Below are 14734 nucleotides of genomic sequence, written 5' to 3'. Positions count from 1 at the left end.
ATCTGAAAGGGCTGACATGCTTTAAAGTAATTTTTCTGCTCTTTCATGGTCTGGGCCTCTATAACATAACTGGAACACCAGCCCACTTGTGATGTACATGAAAGGTAATACCTGTAACAAAATAAAACAAAAGGGAAGGATAAAAGAATTTGCTGAGACTACTTAATGTACTGATTTGGTTGGTTTGGTCTAACTCACGTTTTTGACAGACACTTCCAAGACTACTACTCTCCTCCGGTTCCCCTGCAGCTAACAGTGCTCATCACACTTGGGAAGACGGTATATGGATATCTATGAATGGAACTAAATACACAGGGGGAGGGGGGAAAAAGGAACTTTTCTCCTAGGAAGCAAAATGTTCTGCTCTTGGGGGGCAAAAAAAAAAAAAAAAAAGAGTACTGAATTGGGCACAAATTCTAATTTTTAGACATCTCATGTCAAAAAGGACATAAGAATAAACCTGATTACAGAAGCAGCAAGACAGAGAAAGTCATCCTTGCAGAGATACAAGAAGATTAGACACATTTGGTGTATGACTGTGCAATGAGACACAGGCGAGCGGTGTCCTGCCCCCCCCCCCCCCAAGGACCCCACAGACCTCAAGCGGTGGTCCCGGCACATCACGTTACAAGACTAGGCCTATTAGCAAAGGTCTGTGGAGGAGATGTCACAGAAGACATATGGAGTCAGTATTAAGCAAGAGGCACGGCAAAGAACATACGGAGTTAGTATTTAAAAAAAGGCACGGAAAAGAACATTTCAGAGCACCAGTTAACTGCCCCTAGATGATTCAGGATGACAACAGCACGTAAGATTAAATAGATAACAGAAGATTGAAAGCTAAACAGGATCCTTTGATATTATGACAAATTTGTAGAGTTTACCACCCTTCAGTACACTGAAAACAAATAACACATCCACCTTCCTACAGCAGACAAAAGATAACTACTGCAAACATATCTAGGATAACAAAACCGTGGTTTACAACAGAAGCGGATCCTTTGCCAGACGCAGCAGTTGCACGCGCATGAATTTCAGGACCTAGGCCGAGGTCTTCTGCGCAAACCCGCCCGAAGACTACGGCAATCTCTACTGGTGCCTATCCAGGGTAGGCAGGAAGCCAAAGCCACTGCTGCCAAACTTGTTGAGCCAGTCTTCCCAGCGCTGGCCCAGAATGCACCGCTTTGTGTTTGGAAATTGCTCAAAAGCTTTTGCTTCCAGCAATGCTGCAGAGCACTTGGGGAATGATGCCAAAGGAGTCCATGAACGGGTATCACAGGGCCCCCATAACAGTACGGACACCCCAAATGCTCCTGTCAGTTGGTGACGTCACCCTGAATCACTGCGATGACGAATGACACGGTGCTTCCTGTGAAGCCCTGATCTCACAACACCACTCACAGGAGTACAGGAAAACTCTTAGCGTGAATAAACTATAAATAAAACTGCTGATGTTGCACCTTACCATCACGTCTTCCCATTTTACAGTGCAGAGCACCATCCATCCAGACTGTGAGTTTGGTCCTTTCCCAGGACAGGGGCCTTCCTTCACATGGTCGTGGTTATCCACGATGGCTCTTGATGGCGTCAGCAGGATGACAGAGAACTGCAGCGTTGCACAGAGAACCCCCTTCTCCTCCCAAGCAGTTGTAAACAAGCCTCAGACGAGACACACTGACAGCGCGCCTAAGATTTTACTCCTGTGCTCTACCTACTCCGCAGATAAAAATAGCATTGTTATCTCCAAGGCTATCAAGCCAACACTTCAGATCATTAAATTCAGGCCACAAAAACAACAGAAGAGACTTGCAAGTTTTATTCCAGCAATGACACAGTGGTCTGTGCCCCTACATTTCAGTGCATAGGCTGCTAGTCAGGCAGAACCAGAAGGAAATTTCCCAAACAAGGGCTGATGCATTTTGGACGACTTCTCCCAACACCCCGTGGAAATAGCGGTGTTGAAATAGCCAGGCAAAGCAAACCAAGTCAGCCAGCTATTAAAGCAGGTCCTACAGAAGGAACAACAGGTAAGGAGAGGGCTCTGCCCAGCCTGCACACAAGACATAATCAAACTGTATCAGGTATGGTTCAGACATCGGTATTTTGCCCCAAGTCCCAGAACACAACTGGTACTAGAAGTCTCCTTCAATCACTTAGCCACAAAAAAGAGCATTTAGGGTGAAAATTTGCAACCTCTTATATAACCACGTATTACAGTAGCTTTGGTAGGCAACGCAGATATATTGAATTTGGCTCAAAACTTCTCTGTAAATTACGAACCACAATATGGAACAGAAGGTCCTTAACAAGTATGATTTCTAGACAGTTGCTTTGGGTAACACACCTTACACAGAAACAAAAAAACAAAATTGCTTTCCGAAATTCATCTTCAAGTACTTTTATGAAGTAAATACTGCTTACAAATATTCCTCACAAACCAAAGCCTCCTAGTTGTCAGAGGCAAGTTACAGTCCTTTAACACATTTCTAGAGTCATCCTAATTGAACTGGAGGGAAACAGACAATTTTAACATTTCCCGGGAAAAGTGGAAAAATTCCTGGGAAAATGTATTATTTTGAAAGCTGCTTTCCAAATTATTTTACATGGCTGTCTCAATAATCCAACACTCACAGTGTCTGACTATTGGGAACAATTTTCGTTCCTTTGAAATATCCATCAAAAATACAGCCAGTTAACCCAAATTTTTGCAGAGTTTGAGGCCTCCAGATATTCCACGCTACTACAGATTTGTTCTGAAGGGATAAAAAGAATATTTGGTATGGTTCACATTTACGTATACTGTATAGATGATGCCTCTTTCTCCTTTTGGCACCATTTGCAACAGCCCTCCAATAGGAGATAAAAATAAATGACACCGTAACTCTTCCTCAGCAGAGTAACCCAGATTCAAATGGTATTCTCTCCAGTTCACAAAGCTACTGGGAACCATCTCGGGAATTTCAGTCAAAGAAACTTTAAATTTCTATTACCTAGTTTTCTAACACAGCTAGTTACTGAAAATAAATTTCAGAACTAACAAATATGTTAAATAATATGAACTAATTCTTACTTGCTGTTTACTTTTCACAATACACTTACATATTATAACTGATCCTGATATATACTACAGTTATTCACGGATATAACATCTCCAACACTCTTAAAGATAACCAAGATACAAGATCTAATATACCATACAATCACATAGGTAGCCATGTAAAAATCAGATCAGATTCACCCTGAAAAGATACATAAGCAAGTATGGCCCAATGGATTCTATGATTACCAGACCAAATACGTGCTGGAAAATTCAATATCTTCTTTAAGCAACCATCACCTTGTTTTGGAAACAACTTTAAAGTTAGAACGAGACCATTATTTCACAAATGTTTTAATCAGCAGAGATGGAGGAGCTGCTTAATCCAGCATTATTGGGAGGGGGAAAAAAAAAAAAAAAGATCGTAGAACCACACCCTAGGTGTAAACCGATACAGATTTTCTTCTGTATTTTAGCCTGAAACAATAGCCAGAGGGTGTCATTTAGGCTATATACACCTTGACAAAGCAATGGCTACAATATCTAGGGACTGACAATTAAAATGTTTGCATAGCGAAGTACCTCTCTGTCTGATCACAAGGCTGTAGCGAGGTGGCTGTCTCACACATGCAAACTCTCTCGCTCACCGAGCCCCATGACCTGGTCCTGCGTCCTCCCTCCAGCCACAAGCAAAACCCTTGCTGGCTTCAGTGGCTCACGACAACACCTCGCATCCCCAGATACCACTTCATAAACTGGCAGAACTCCAATTTTCCCACTGACAACATCTACTGCGTCATTTATGCAGTCAATGAAAGAAAAACTGTAGACAGAAAACTGGATTTGTGAAGGGTAAAATACAACAGAATTTGACGTTAAAGGAAAACAAACACCCAATTTACCGTGCATTCAGTGTATTATTTGCTTTTCAAATTTAACTCAGTAAAGCTTCTATACTTCATTTTCATGCAAGCTGCTATAGGACTTCCAGGCAACTGTATCAGCATGAAATTGTCCAACAAACTTTCTTGCAAATAAAATCGTGAGAGCTCTAGATTTCAGAACAAAAGCACACATCACGGACTTAAAACCTCAAAGCTGCTCCCTATTGGATTTTAGCCCTTCAGCTGCTTTGTATATGCTTTTTCAGTGCCAGTTGAGAACACTGCATTTTCTATTACACTACAAACAGTTGATGCAAGTCCTGCTTAGCCACAGAAAAGCTGATCAAGAACACTGCGTAAGTTTTCTGGCGGTTATAATCCCACCAGAAGAGAAGGGAGGCACAACCGATTATCCCTTTCACCTTTTATTATCAATGAAGTTTGTCTATGGGCTACACTGAAGCTATTGAAAGTCGAAATCAGGGTGGGGGTGAGCTTGTAAATAACCAATCTTTCTCATGGGAAAACAGGTTACCACAAAATAGTTTATTCCACAAGGGCTGACAAGCAGCGTTTACACACCAATAATTGAGCATTTGAGTATTTATAATCTACTTGAGCCAATAACCTAGAATATTTACCATTGCAGTGACCATTTCCAAAGCTAGTGATCATGACTCAAAGTGATGTGGGAGCAGCTGCATGTGCAGTTTACTTTGATGAAGTCATACCCCGTAGTAGCTAGGGTTACCACGAGTATCTGACTTACCACAAGAATCAGTTTGAGAGCCACTGCACCACCGGTCCTGGCTCACAGCTGCACGCAGCCTGCACAAGCAGGGAGAACTTTTGACTGCACAAAGCTTGCTAGCAACAGGAGCACCAATTGCAATAAATTCATTGCCTTCCATGACAACTGCTTTTACAGTCGTGCTACTTTGCTCTGTTACACTTTCAATTCCCTTTGCCAGATTTTTAACAGTCGCTTCTAAAAACTTACGGTATAAGTACAAAGCTGTGTTCACCTCTGTGCTGTCACCTACGCTGGAAGAACGTCCAGGAAATAACACTGAGTATCATACATAGAGGCAACTTCCACAGCAGTGGTGATTTTCTTCATTAAAAGGGAAGAGAAACCATTTTAAAGCATCTTATAGACAAATCAAATATTATGATTTGCGAAAGATGAAATCTCTTCTGTCTTGTAAGTGGTAACAGATCACATGCATCCCCAGCCGGCCTTCGGCAGTTACAGCCATAGGCTGGGCAGAGGCAGAAAAGGCGCAAGAACGGTATGCGCGTTCTTTTACAGACCCACTGCAGTGGAAGAAATAGCTTTTAAAATAGTTACCTTAGAGAGAGTAATCTGCATCCTCTTAACCTAATTTGTTTAAAAGTAGCCTTCACTAAGCCTTTTTGTCTTTCCTGCTCTACTTAGATGACAGTGTTATCAACTCGTGTGAAAGTCACATTTCTACATAATATTTATTGCATTGTTGTTCTCTTACTGAGCATTTGTTGTTAAATACAGAACAGAAACTACACAAAAAGCAATATTTAATCAAGTATTATCAAGACATCACCTCTTCTGCACAGGGATAACCTAGCTAATCATACATACCACTTAAGAAGCGTTAGATAACAGTGAATTCCTGACTGTTATGCACGTGTATAGACAACTATTTCAAAGGTTCTTATAAAAAGAAAAAAAAAAATCCTGCTTCCTCACATATTATGGATAGATTGAGGCAGTTTTGTGGCTGCAGTTCCAGTGAAAGTCCCCAAGGCCTTGCGATATTGCACTAATAATATGGTAGTATCTAAAACCTGCAAAGTATCTTTAAAGCATAAAAGATGACACAGTTCTAACTTGCAGTCTAACATCACAATATTCTATTTATAACATGTGACTCATCTTGCCAGATATAATTAAATATTGTAAACAGAACTTGGATTTAAGGGGAAAAAAAATAACAAGACGAAAATGAGGGCCAGTCACTGCAGATAATCTCAAAAGTAGCATCCTTTCAAATTGCATGTTTTTCAAGCTCTTTCATAAAATCTCTACAATTTTCTTGAACAGTTCAATGCACTTTTAAAGTCTCCTTGTAATTGTTTTACGATAACCAGTCCACAAATCCCTAAAACACTCTGTGTAAATAGTCAATTAAAATGCAATAAAATGAAGAGGTGATTTATCTGATTACAGACTGTGAATAGCTATGCAGAATGTCAAAAAAGAAGCATGGCACTTTGTACTGCTACCTTAAAATATTTATTTCAATCTATTAAAAATTCTCACAGTGCATTTGCAGGCAGTCAAGGACTATAGAGCCCTCTAAGCATCTTTCACATGATTTAACACAACAAAAATCAACTCAATTGAGCACCTCCCAAGGCTGAATAAAAACAAATTTAAATTTGAAATAAGATGCCGTCTCTTACTTGTATTTACAACTTAATATTGGAACAAAAGTTTCACCAATGCTTTAATTATTTATTGAACCTGCTGCTGGGAAAATTCTAGACCTTGGGTCTATGTGATAAAGATGCTTCTAGTGAGCCCTCCTGGCCCGGTCCTGGATTTCAGTGCTCAACCCTGCCCAGCACAGGCTCAAGAAGAACAAGGGTTTGTTGCATAGCTGTCTACCCTCACAGCTCTGGTAACTTCCATTAATAACAATTAATATAATCAAATCTCAAAGCTCCTGTTGAATGCCCTAGAGGTTCATGAAGTGTCTTTTTTTTTTTTTTCCCCCCTCCCTAGGACAGACTAACTCCAAGACCAGAAGTTCAACTGCTATCAGGTGACAGGATGCTGAATGGAATTTGCTCCCACCTGCTCTCCTGATAGATTCCTACAGTCATAAAATCTTCCGGAGTGTCTTCTGAAGGTGCTTCCCAAAGCTGATGATCTGTATTCCCACAGAAAATTCAACACTTATTTAAGACCAGTATAGCCTAAAAACTGTAAGAATGGCACCATGCTACATCACCACACAGCCAGCATCAATTCTGACTTGCAATACCTCCGAGCACATCAAGCGCATCAGTGACCATCGCTCAACTAACCTCAACCTATGATAAAGTAATTGTCTCCTGTGCATCTCCCTCCGTGACCATCGAAAGGATCAGCTCGTCCGAAACAGTTCTGCTCTGTACAGAGAGCAATCAGTAACTTCCTCGGGATTCTCTGAAGCACCAAGTACAAACAGTTAGAACAAATCACTGGCAGACTCTGTGGAAGCTGTAAGGGTGGCAAAGACCTCTTTTTAGCCAAGATTCAACAATCTTGATGAATGACAATTGACCAAATCGAGCTCAAGACTCAAGTTACAAATGTTCTCTCCTCCTCCTCCTCTACTTTGCCAGTTAGCTATAAACTACTGTGACAGTACTAGTGGAGTGCTTGAAATAGGCAGTACCAAGGGGTTTACCTCTCAAAGGACATAACACACACACCCTCCAAAAAAAGGGGAGGGGCCGTATGTGTTACTGAAAAGATGAGATGCCTAAGCTCTTGCAAAGACACCCCATGGTTTCAGCATGCACTGAATAAGCTATCAAAACCAAACACTCAATCTTAAATTGTCTAACTAAATCCCTCCTCTGTTCTCCACATTTTTATTTTCCATTCTCAGATGCTGTAGATTCCTTTGCATTTTTATTATTACACATATTTCAAAATTATTTAATGAGTCAATATAAGAATCTAAGAGACTTTCACCCCAACCACTTCAAAAGGGTTGCATGCATTAACAAGTATTACTGCGAGTAATGGTGATCTTTGTTAAGGGCAGATAGGCTCTCTGCCTCTCCAATACAGCCGTGGGGGTCGTGGTGGCTTGATTTTTTTGGTTTTGTTTTATTTAAAACAACATACAAGATAACTGGTAGCACCTGGAAATTTACTGTGGGGAGAGTCAGAGTTTCTCGGGGGGTGAGGGAGGGTTAAGCCCCCAGTCCCAATGAACAGCTTTAGGCCTCTCTGTTTCTACTCAGAGCTTCTCTACTCTTCCACAGAGTGAAACAAGCCAACCTGTCATCAAATTTTGCAAGAAGAAAAAGTTCACTCTCTTGATGCCTGTCAAAGTTATCACAAACGAACTCTGCTTACAAACACAGTTCTATTTAAAGGTCATCTTCACAACAATAACGGGCTAGAAATTTTTTTTAAAAGAAAACCAAATTCAACACAGCGAGAATCTCCTGAAAAACAAACTTGTTTGCCGAAGCGTTTCAAGCACCGATTACAAAGTTTGACACTAAGAATCATTTTCTTCAAATGAAAAAAGTATCCGATACTACAGACACATCAACCTCCTTCTGAGGCCTGCTGCATCTCTGAGATGAACTGAGTGTACGTGAGCACGTTGGCTGCATCTGACAGCACATGCTCCCAGTATCACACAAACAAGTTTGAAAGATGCACTTCAGCAAAGTTTTGTGTTAAAATATAAGAAAAATGGGATGACAAGGACTAGATTTTCTGCCTCACTGTTTTAGAATGCATTTACAGATCATAACGCAACATGCTATACTTGCTTCGTCACAGCAAAAGCTGTGTGGCAGGGGAATCACACCTTTAGCTGGTTCGCAAGCAGCAAGTAATTAAGTGACTGCATGAGCTAAAAGATTCTGTCATGTGAACTACATATGAAAATAACTGAAGCACAATTGCTTCTAACACGCTGTTACATTGATAGTATTGCTCATCGTGAGATTATTTCAGTCCACAAAGTAAATTTTAAAGGGTACTTTAAAGTAATATTTTCCCATGATGGAGGATGCCCCTTTCTCATTTCCATCTGTTGGGGACTTTCTGTACTAAAAGCAAGCCAAGTCCAATGGGCCCGCACCTTATTCCTGCAGCTCTAATTTCTACATCCAAGCTCAGGGTGGACTGTTACTGCCTCAAAAAGCAACACGTAGGAAAGCATCCAGTGAGTTTCTCACTTTGGTGAAGGTCCGCGAGGATCCCAGCAGGAACAATTGCACATTATGGATTAGCAGAATAGAAAGCATATAAGAGCAGTGAAAAAGAAACAAGTATGAGACACAAACACTGGGAGTTTGGGAAGCCCAAATTCAATCTCTAGTTCTTACTTCGATGAGAGCTTGGTGATGTCAGGGAGGGTTAGATACAGAAAAAAGTGTTTGAGACTATGAACTAATTTTAGTTTCCTGATCCCCACATGGAACCAGCATCACTGACAGGTATTAAGGACTCATCAGGCTTCACAACCACCAGCATGCTGAGAGAGGAGCTGCTCGATCAGCAAATAGGAAATGCCAGTGACAAAGGTGCGTCTGAAATCCTGCCTCTCTCCACAGCTTGCAAATGTTGTCCTGGAATTACACATTTATGTCCTTTGTTCCTTTAAAAGATAAGAGGCATCATTCTTTTCCTTTACCAAAAGGAGAAGCTGGTAAGATTAAGCCCCCTTTTAATACAGTGTAATGGCAATGGGAACACTCACTCTTCATTCAGGAGACCCAGACTCTACTGCCTGCAAGCCTCTCACCAGCAGGCAGGCTGATGATGAAGCTATTCCCACCAGAAGACGCAGAGAAACAGCACGTGGGAAAGGAAGCAACTACAACCCATAGCCCAGCGGGTACGCAGGCCGGCGGGAGCCTGACCTGAAAGCTGACAGTTGTTACATAAAGAAAATAGTTCTTGGTTTTGAACCCAATTCTAATAAGTGGGCTGTGAAGTCATGTTCCCTTCTTCGCTCCCTCTCCAGGCCATGAATATTTAATTCTTTTATGCAAACTGGAAGAGTTGCAATGCAAGGTTAAATTAGCCTAAATAACCTTGAAATCCTTTTGTGAAGTCGGGCCTCTGAGTCAACTCCCAATCTGTAGAGAAATAACTTTCTTACACAACAAGTTCTGTTGTTAGCCGTATTTAAAATACCATGTGGTACCATGACAAAAATCTTGAGGTTAGAGTTGATTTGACAAAATTTATACCTTTGGTTCACCTTTCTGTGTTAAGATCCATGGTTCAGACAGCCCAATTATTTAGTAAGTGTTTGTTCCTCAATTCTGAATGCAAAATTCTTCCCGGGAAAAGGAATCATTTACAGTATTCTCCAAATTTTATTTGATAACACACCATATACATATGCTGGCATGTTTTGCTGCTCTCCTAGTTCTTTAAGTGCAAACGTAATTAATACTACTTTTTCTTTTGCTCTATTTTGCAGTAGGCCGAGCTCCCTACAGACTAGCTACAGGTATACGCCAAGTCAGTGTCTCATTCGTATGTCATAAAGCAACCAAAATAAATAGAACTCTGGAAGCCTGACAGAGCTACTAAGTTTCACTTTTAACTCTCAAAGCGTTTTATGAACTTCCTTCATCTCATAACCCTACAAATCATTCACATGGCTGGAGTCAGTGCGGAGAAGCTGCGTCTCAGTGGTCAGCCTATGCAAAAACAGTTTCATGATCTCTCTCCAGAGGAGAGAGGGAAAAAAAAAAAAAAAAAGATTATTCTTCACCCTGCCAGCTAATCTTTAAAATCTGGAAACCTTAGATGCTTGCATTTTAAGAGGTAGAAATAAGAAAGAATGTTTGAAAATCCTTATTAGTAAAATCTTTACTAGGATAATGTGTATGCTTATTGTTATAAATGCTGTTTTAGCACTTGAATGATTTGCCTATTCAGAAAAATTAAATATCCAACACAACTAGTAGATTGGAAATTGACAATGAAGTAATAAAGTGATTTTTCAAACGCCTAAGAACTTACACGTACACTAAGAAGATGGCAAAATGGCACAAGTGTTTCTGAATGCCGCAGCATAGCTGTCTATCACATCTCTCTTACAGGTCAGTAACCCCTGACTCTGGTCCTACGAACGGATTTTTTCCAAATTTTAGCAACACTAGCAATTCTACAATAAACAGACATTTTGATTCAGCCTCAGTAATCTATACTTGCCTCCCAGTCTTACTCGCCCGTGCCACCTTGCTTTAGTTTTCATTTGCTGTTTGCAGCTCACAAGTAGGTAAGTGCTGAACCAGATCATCTCCTAAGGCCCTGGCAAGTCCTGCCTTCCGTGACTGTAAACCAAGTTTACAAACTCAGCCTTCCATTTCTAACAGCGTCACATAAATGACTCGGGTCTAACTGATCTAGTATTTAAAACAATGATGCCTAGTCTACGGCATACTTCTCAGTAAGAGAAAGTCCAACGGAATTCAGCTAGCAGCAACAATATTAAGAAAGTTTTAGAATGTTTCTCTGCTGTAAAACAATCATTAAACTGGAAAAACAAAAAAGAAAATTGAACATCACAAATCAGACTCATCACTGTTTTCTCCACTCCCTGTTACAAAGTTACCAATAATCTATAGCTTTCATTCATCATTTGTTTACAACTTCAAGTAGCATTGTTACTCCTGAAACCAACTGGGCTGTTAATGGGCTTTTGCTAATCACAGGTGAAAGGTCACTCTCATTTAGCAGTACACTAAGAAATAAACACAACGCATTGACATGACAGAGAAAGGGATCAGTGTTCAAATACAGACACGGATTATATTAAGAATCAAAATATTTTAGCTCAATAGAAGATATTATCGGTGCTGGTCACACAGCTTCCTAGAATTATTTATAGCAAAAGAAAAAAAAAATCCAACTAGAAACACGGTACAGACAATACAATAAGTAACCTATGCCCTACCTTAGCTTGTAGTTTTGAGATTATATTTTAATAGTAACGCTAATAACACCATCCACTGACAGGCCGCAAGTCCCAAAAGCAAAGAGACAGAGTTGAAGATAAGTTTCCTTTCTCTTTCCCATGCACGTCCCCTTGTAACTAGTTACGAGCAGGAAAACTTCTGCGTACACTTTTCTTCAAGAATGAATCGCACTCACCTTCTCGGCAAAGTCGCATCGCTTCTCGGTTTCTTCCGTATTCCTTGAAACTTTCTTCTAATGCTGTTCCTAAAACCAAAAAGCCAGGAGATCTCAGTCCACGCAGGAGTCACAGAGCAGGGCTGACCCCCGCCAAGGGAACGAGCCGGCACATCAGGGATACGCGCTCCCGTCGCTGCGGCAGCAAACACAGCTTCAGAGGGGCCGGGGGCCGCCGGCCCGGGCCCCCCGAGCCGCTGTCAGCGCAGGGGGGTGCCTCACCTGGGGCGGGAGCTGCCCCCGCCCCACGCCCGGGCCGCACCGAGGGCGGGAGGTGCCGGCCTCCGGGGGCCGGCTCAGACCTCCTCGCCCCGTGCCCCGGATTACGGGAACTGGGGCAAGCGCTGCCGCTCCGCGCCGCTCCCGAGCCCCGGGCCGGGGAACCGCGTACCGGACAACGAACTCGGCCACGACGTTGGGGCGGGGGGGGGGGAGGGGGGGGGCGGGGAACGGACCCAACCTCCTCCCCGGGCCCGGGCCCCGCGGCGCCCTCCTGCCGGGCACCCCGCCGACTCGCACCGGCGCCCCACGGTCCCTCCCGCGGCGGGGCCGCGCCCGGGGCACTCCCGGCCCGGCGGGGAGCGGGGGCCGGGCCGGTAGAAGGGGTTGGCGGGGCCGGGGGGGGGGTGGGGGGGCGGCCGCTCACCGTCGTTCCCGTGAAGTTTAGCAGCATCGACCCAGTGGCTCCAGGGCTGCCCCAGCATCGCCTCGGGGCTGGGCAGGGACCTGCGCTCCCCGACGGCCGCCATTGCCGCTGCGGTGGCGGCGGGGCCGGCGCCGCTCCCGCCTCCTCCGCCTCCGCCTCCTTCGCCGTGGCGGGGCCGCCGCTGCCGCTGCCTGGCCGCCGCCGCGCTGCGCTGCTCCCTTCTGACGTCACCCGCGGCCCGCGCCGACATTCTTTCCGCTGCTATAATGTAACGAGAAAAAGTCATCGGGCGCTTAAGGTGGCGCCGCGCTTTTAAGGAAGCGCCGCGGCGCTGTCAGCCCGCTCGCTCGCTCTCCTCCCCGCGGGGGAACCTGCGGCCCTGGGGCGGCGTCGACTCACCTCTGCGGCGGCCCGGGGGGCAGGAGCCGGGTGCCCATTATTGTACGGGGAGCGCTCCCTTCCTCTTCACCGTGTAGGTGAGGCGCGCTTGTGTGTTTGCGCTAACAAAGCGGCGGAAGGGGGCGGGGGGGCAGGGTTACGCCTCCCGCCGGGCGCTCCCCGGCTCCATGGGCCGCCTTTCTCTCTCCGCACCGCGACCCTACAAAAACAACGGCCGCATCACAACCCCGCCTGGCACCCGCTGCCCCGGGAAGGGGAGGGGGGGCGGACCAGCGACGCGGCGGGGCGGAGCCGGGCTTTACGCGCCCCGCCCCTCCTCGCCGGTCCACCTTAAACCCGGCGCCTCCTTAAAGGCAGCGGCGAGCAGGAAAGGAAACTCGCTCGGGGCGGGCGGCGCCCCCCCCCCCCGGCCCGGGGCCGCGGGGGGGGGTGGGGGGGGGCGCCACTGCCTAAACTTTGGGATGTAAAACCAAACAGCGGGAATCAAAACTGTAAATTAATAGTATTTCTAGTCCTGCCGAGGTGTGTGTACGTGCAGGCTTAGCTACCGCTTTGCTATTTTCATTTAAAGTGTGGAACTCTACGAGGTGCAGCTGTTTCTTTCCAAATTTATGCATATACAAGACGTCTAAGTACAAGCTCATCAGACTATCGTCGCAGGGGACTGTAATTATAAGAACAGCTTCAGTGTTCTGCCCAATTTATGTCACGCTCAACGTATCTTGTAAAGCTGTAGATCTAATACAGAATAGCTAGTGAGATTTGTCTCTCCTCTTGATCACCCTGAGTTTAATTTAACTGGTTAAAAAAAGGCAAACACCATGAGATTTAGGCAGAGGTAGCAACAACCACTTCTACCGCAGACAGCTGTAGGAGGATTAATTAACAAAGGCCATCAACTTCTTGAGCTGGGCCCTGATCTTTCAGTTACACATGGTCGTAGCGTCCCAAAACAGCGGAACAACTCTTCGGCTTAGGTGTGAGCAGGGGGAAAGGCTTTCATGCCAGCAGAGTCTAAAGATACATGATGAATGGAGGGCATTATGGTTTGATAAATTATCAAATAGTCTACAGTATAGAAAACTACTTATAATTAAAGCTAAGAGCATCACTGGAAGAAAAACATCTCTCAGGTGCTAAACAATTTCTGGACAGAACCTCAGCTGCTTTTGTGGTGTAGAAGCCAGCTAGGGGAAAAAAAAAAAATCTGTAAGTGATTTCTTTCAAGCTTAGTTCTTCAAGTGCTCCACAAATGGAGCCTAATGCAACATCCGTAGCTGAATTCAGGCTCCAGCCATAGGACAGGGCAAGTTACAGACAGAATTATATTCTCGGTGTCAAATACTCTGGTTTATATTATAAAACTCTGCTTCATTCATACAGCTCTCCTTTGTTCTGGAGGAAGCTGTCAGAAAGCTGCCTCAGCTGCAGTCTGAAAAAGATCCTCGATACGTCCGAGCGCCCACCAAATTCGTAAAGGCTTTTGCTATTATTTATTTTACGTAGGTCATAAAGCAAATATAGCGATGGGTGACCAAACAGAGCCATAGAACACCAATGCCTACCTTTTAATAGTGACAGATTTTACCATGGCGTATCAATTTAATGTTCACACATCACATGATTCTTTTCTTTAAACATTGCTGATGTATGTATGTCAAATTATGCAAAAGTAAAATGGCTCAATTTGGCAAAATTATCAACTTATCAGTTTCTAAGGTTGACTCTCGTCAAGTTACTCAAAAGCGCCTCTTGCCTTAGAAGTGCCATCCAAACAAGTAAAGCACACACCACCTTTATTTCATACATCTTTGAGTATCTCCTTTCTTGCTCTT

General features: G+C 43.9%; 1 protein-coding gene across 6 annotated transcripts in view; it reads right to left on the bottom strand.

The window, feature by feature from the left end:
• Nucleotides 1–13141, bottom strand: part of ATXN7 (ataxin 7) — a 63638-nt gene extending 50497 nt beyond the window's left edge. For 3 of the 6 annotated variants that reach the window (XR_014229229.1, XM_082322254.1, XM_082322256.1), the window contains exons 1-3: nt 12900–13141; nt 12501–12761; nt 11816–11884 (exon numbers count right to left, since the gene is read on the bottom strand). Coding sequence is in view for 5 of the 6 variants with exons in the window: in XM_082322254.1 (XP_082178380.1) it covers nt 11816–11884; nt 12501–12750 (319 nt within the window). In the remaining variant the exon portion in view is untranslated. Of the gene's footprint in view, nt 1–11815; nt 11885–12076; nt 12203–12500; nt 12762–12899 lie in introns of those variants that run through there. The other 3 variants (XM_082322255.1, XM_082322258.1, XM_082322257.1) reach the window with 3 other exon arrangements.
• Between the last annotated feature and the right edge of the window lie 1593 nt (nt 13142–14734).

The sequence above is a fragment of the Platalea leucorodia genome, assembly GCF_965183815.1.
Source record: "Platalea leucorodia genome assembly, chromosome: 9".
In the NCBI taxonomy this organism is placed as follows: Eukaryota; Metazoa; Chordata; class Aves; order Pelecaniformes; family Threskiornithidae; genus Platalea; species Platalea leucorodia.
The sequence above is the reverse complement of the archived record's forward strand: the minus strand, read 5'-3'. Positions and strand labels throughout refer to the sequence as shown.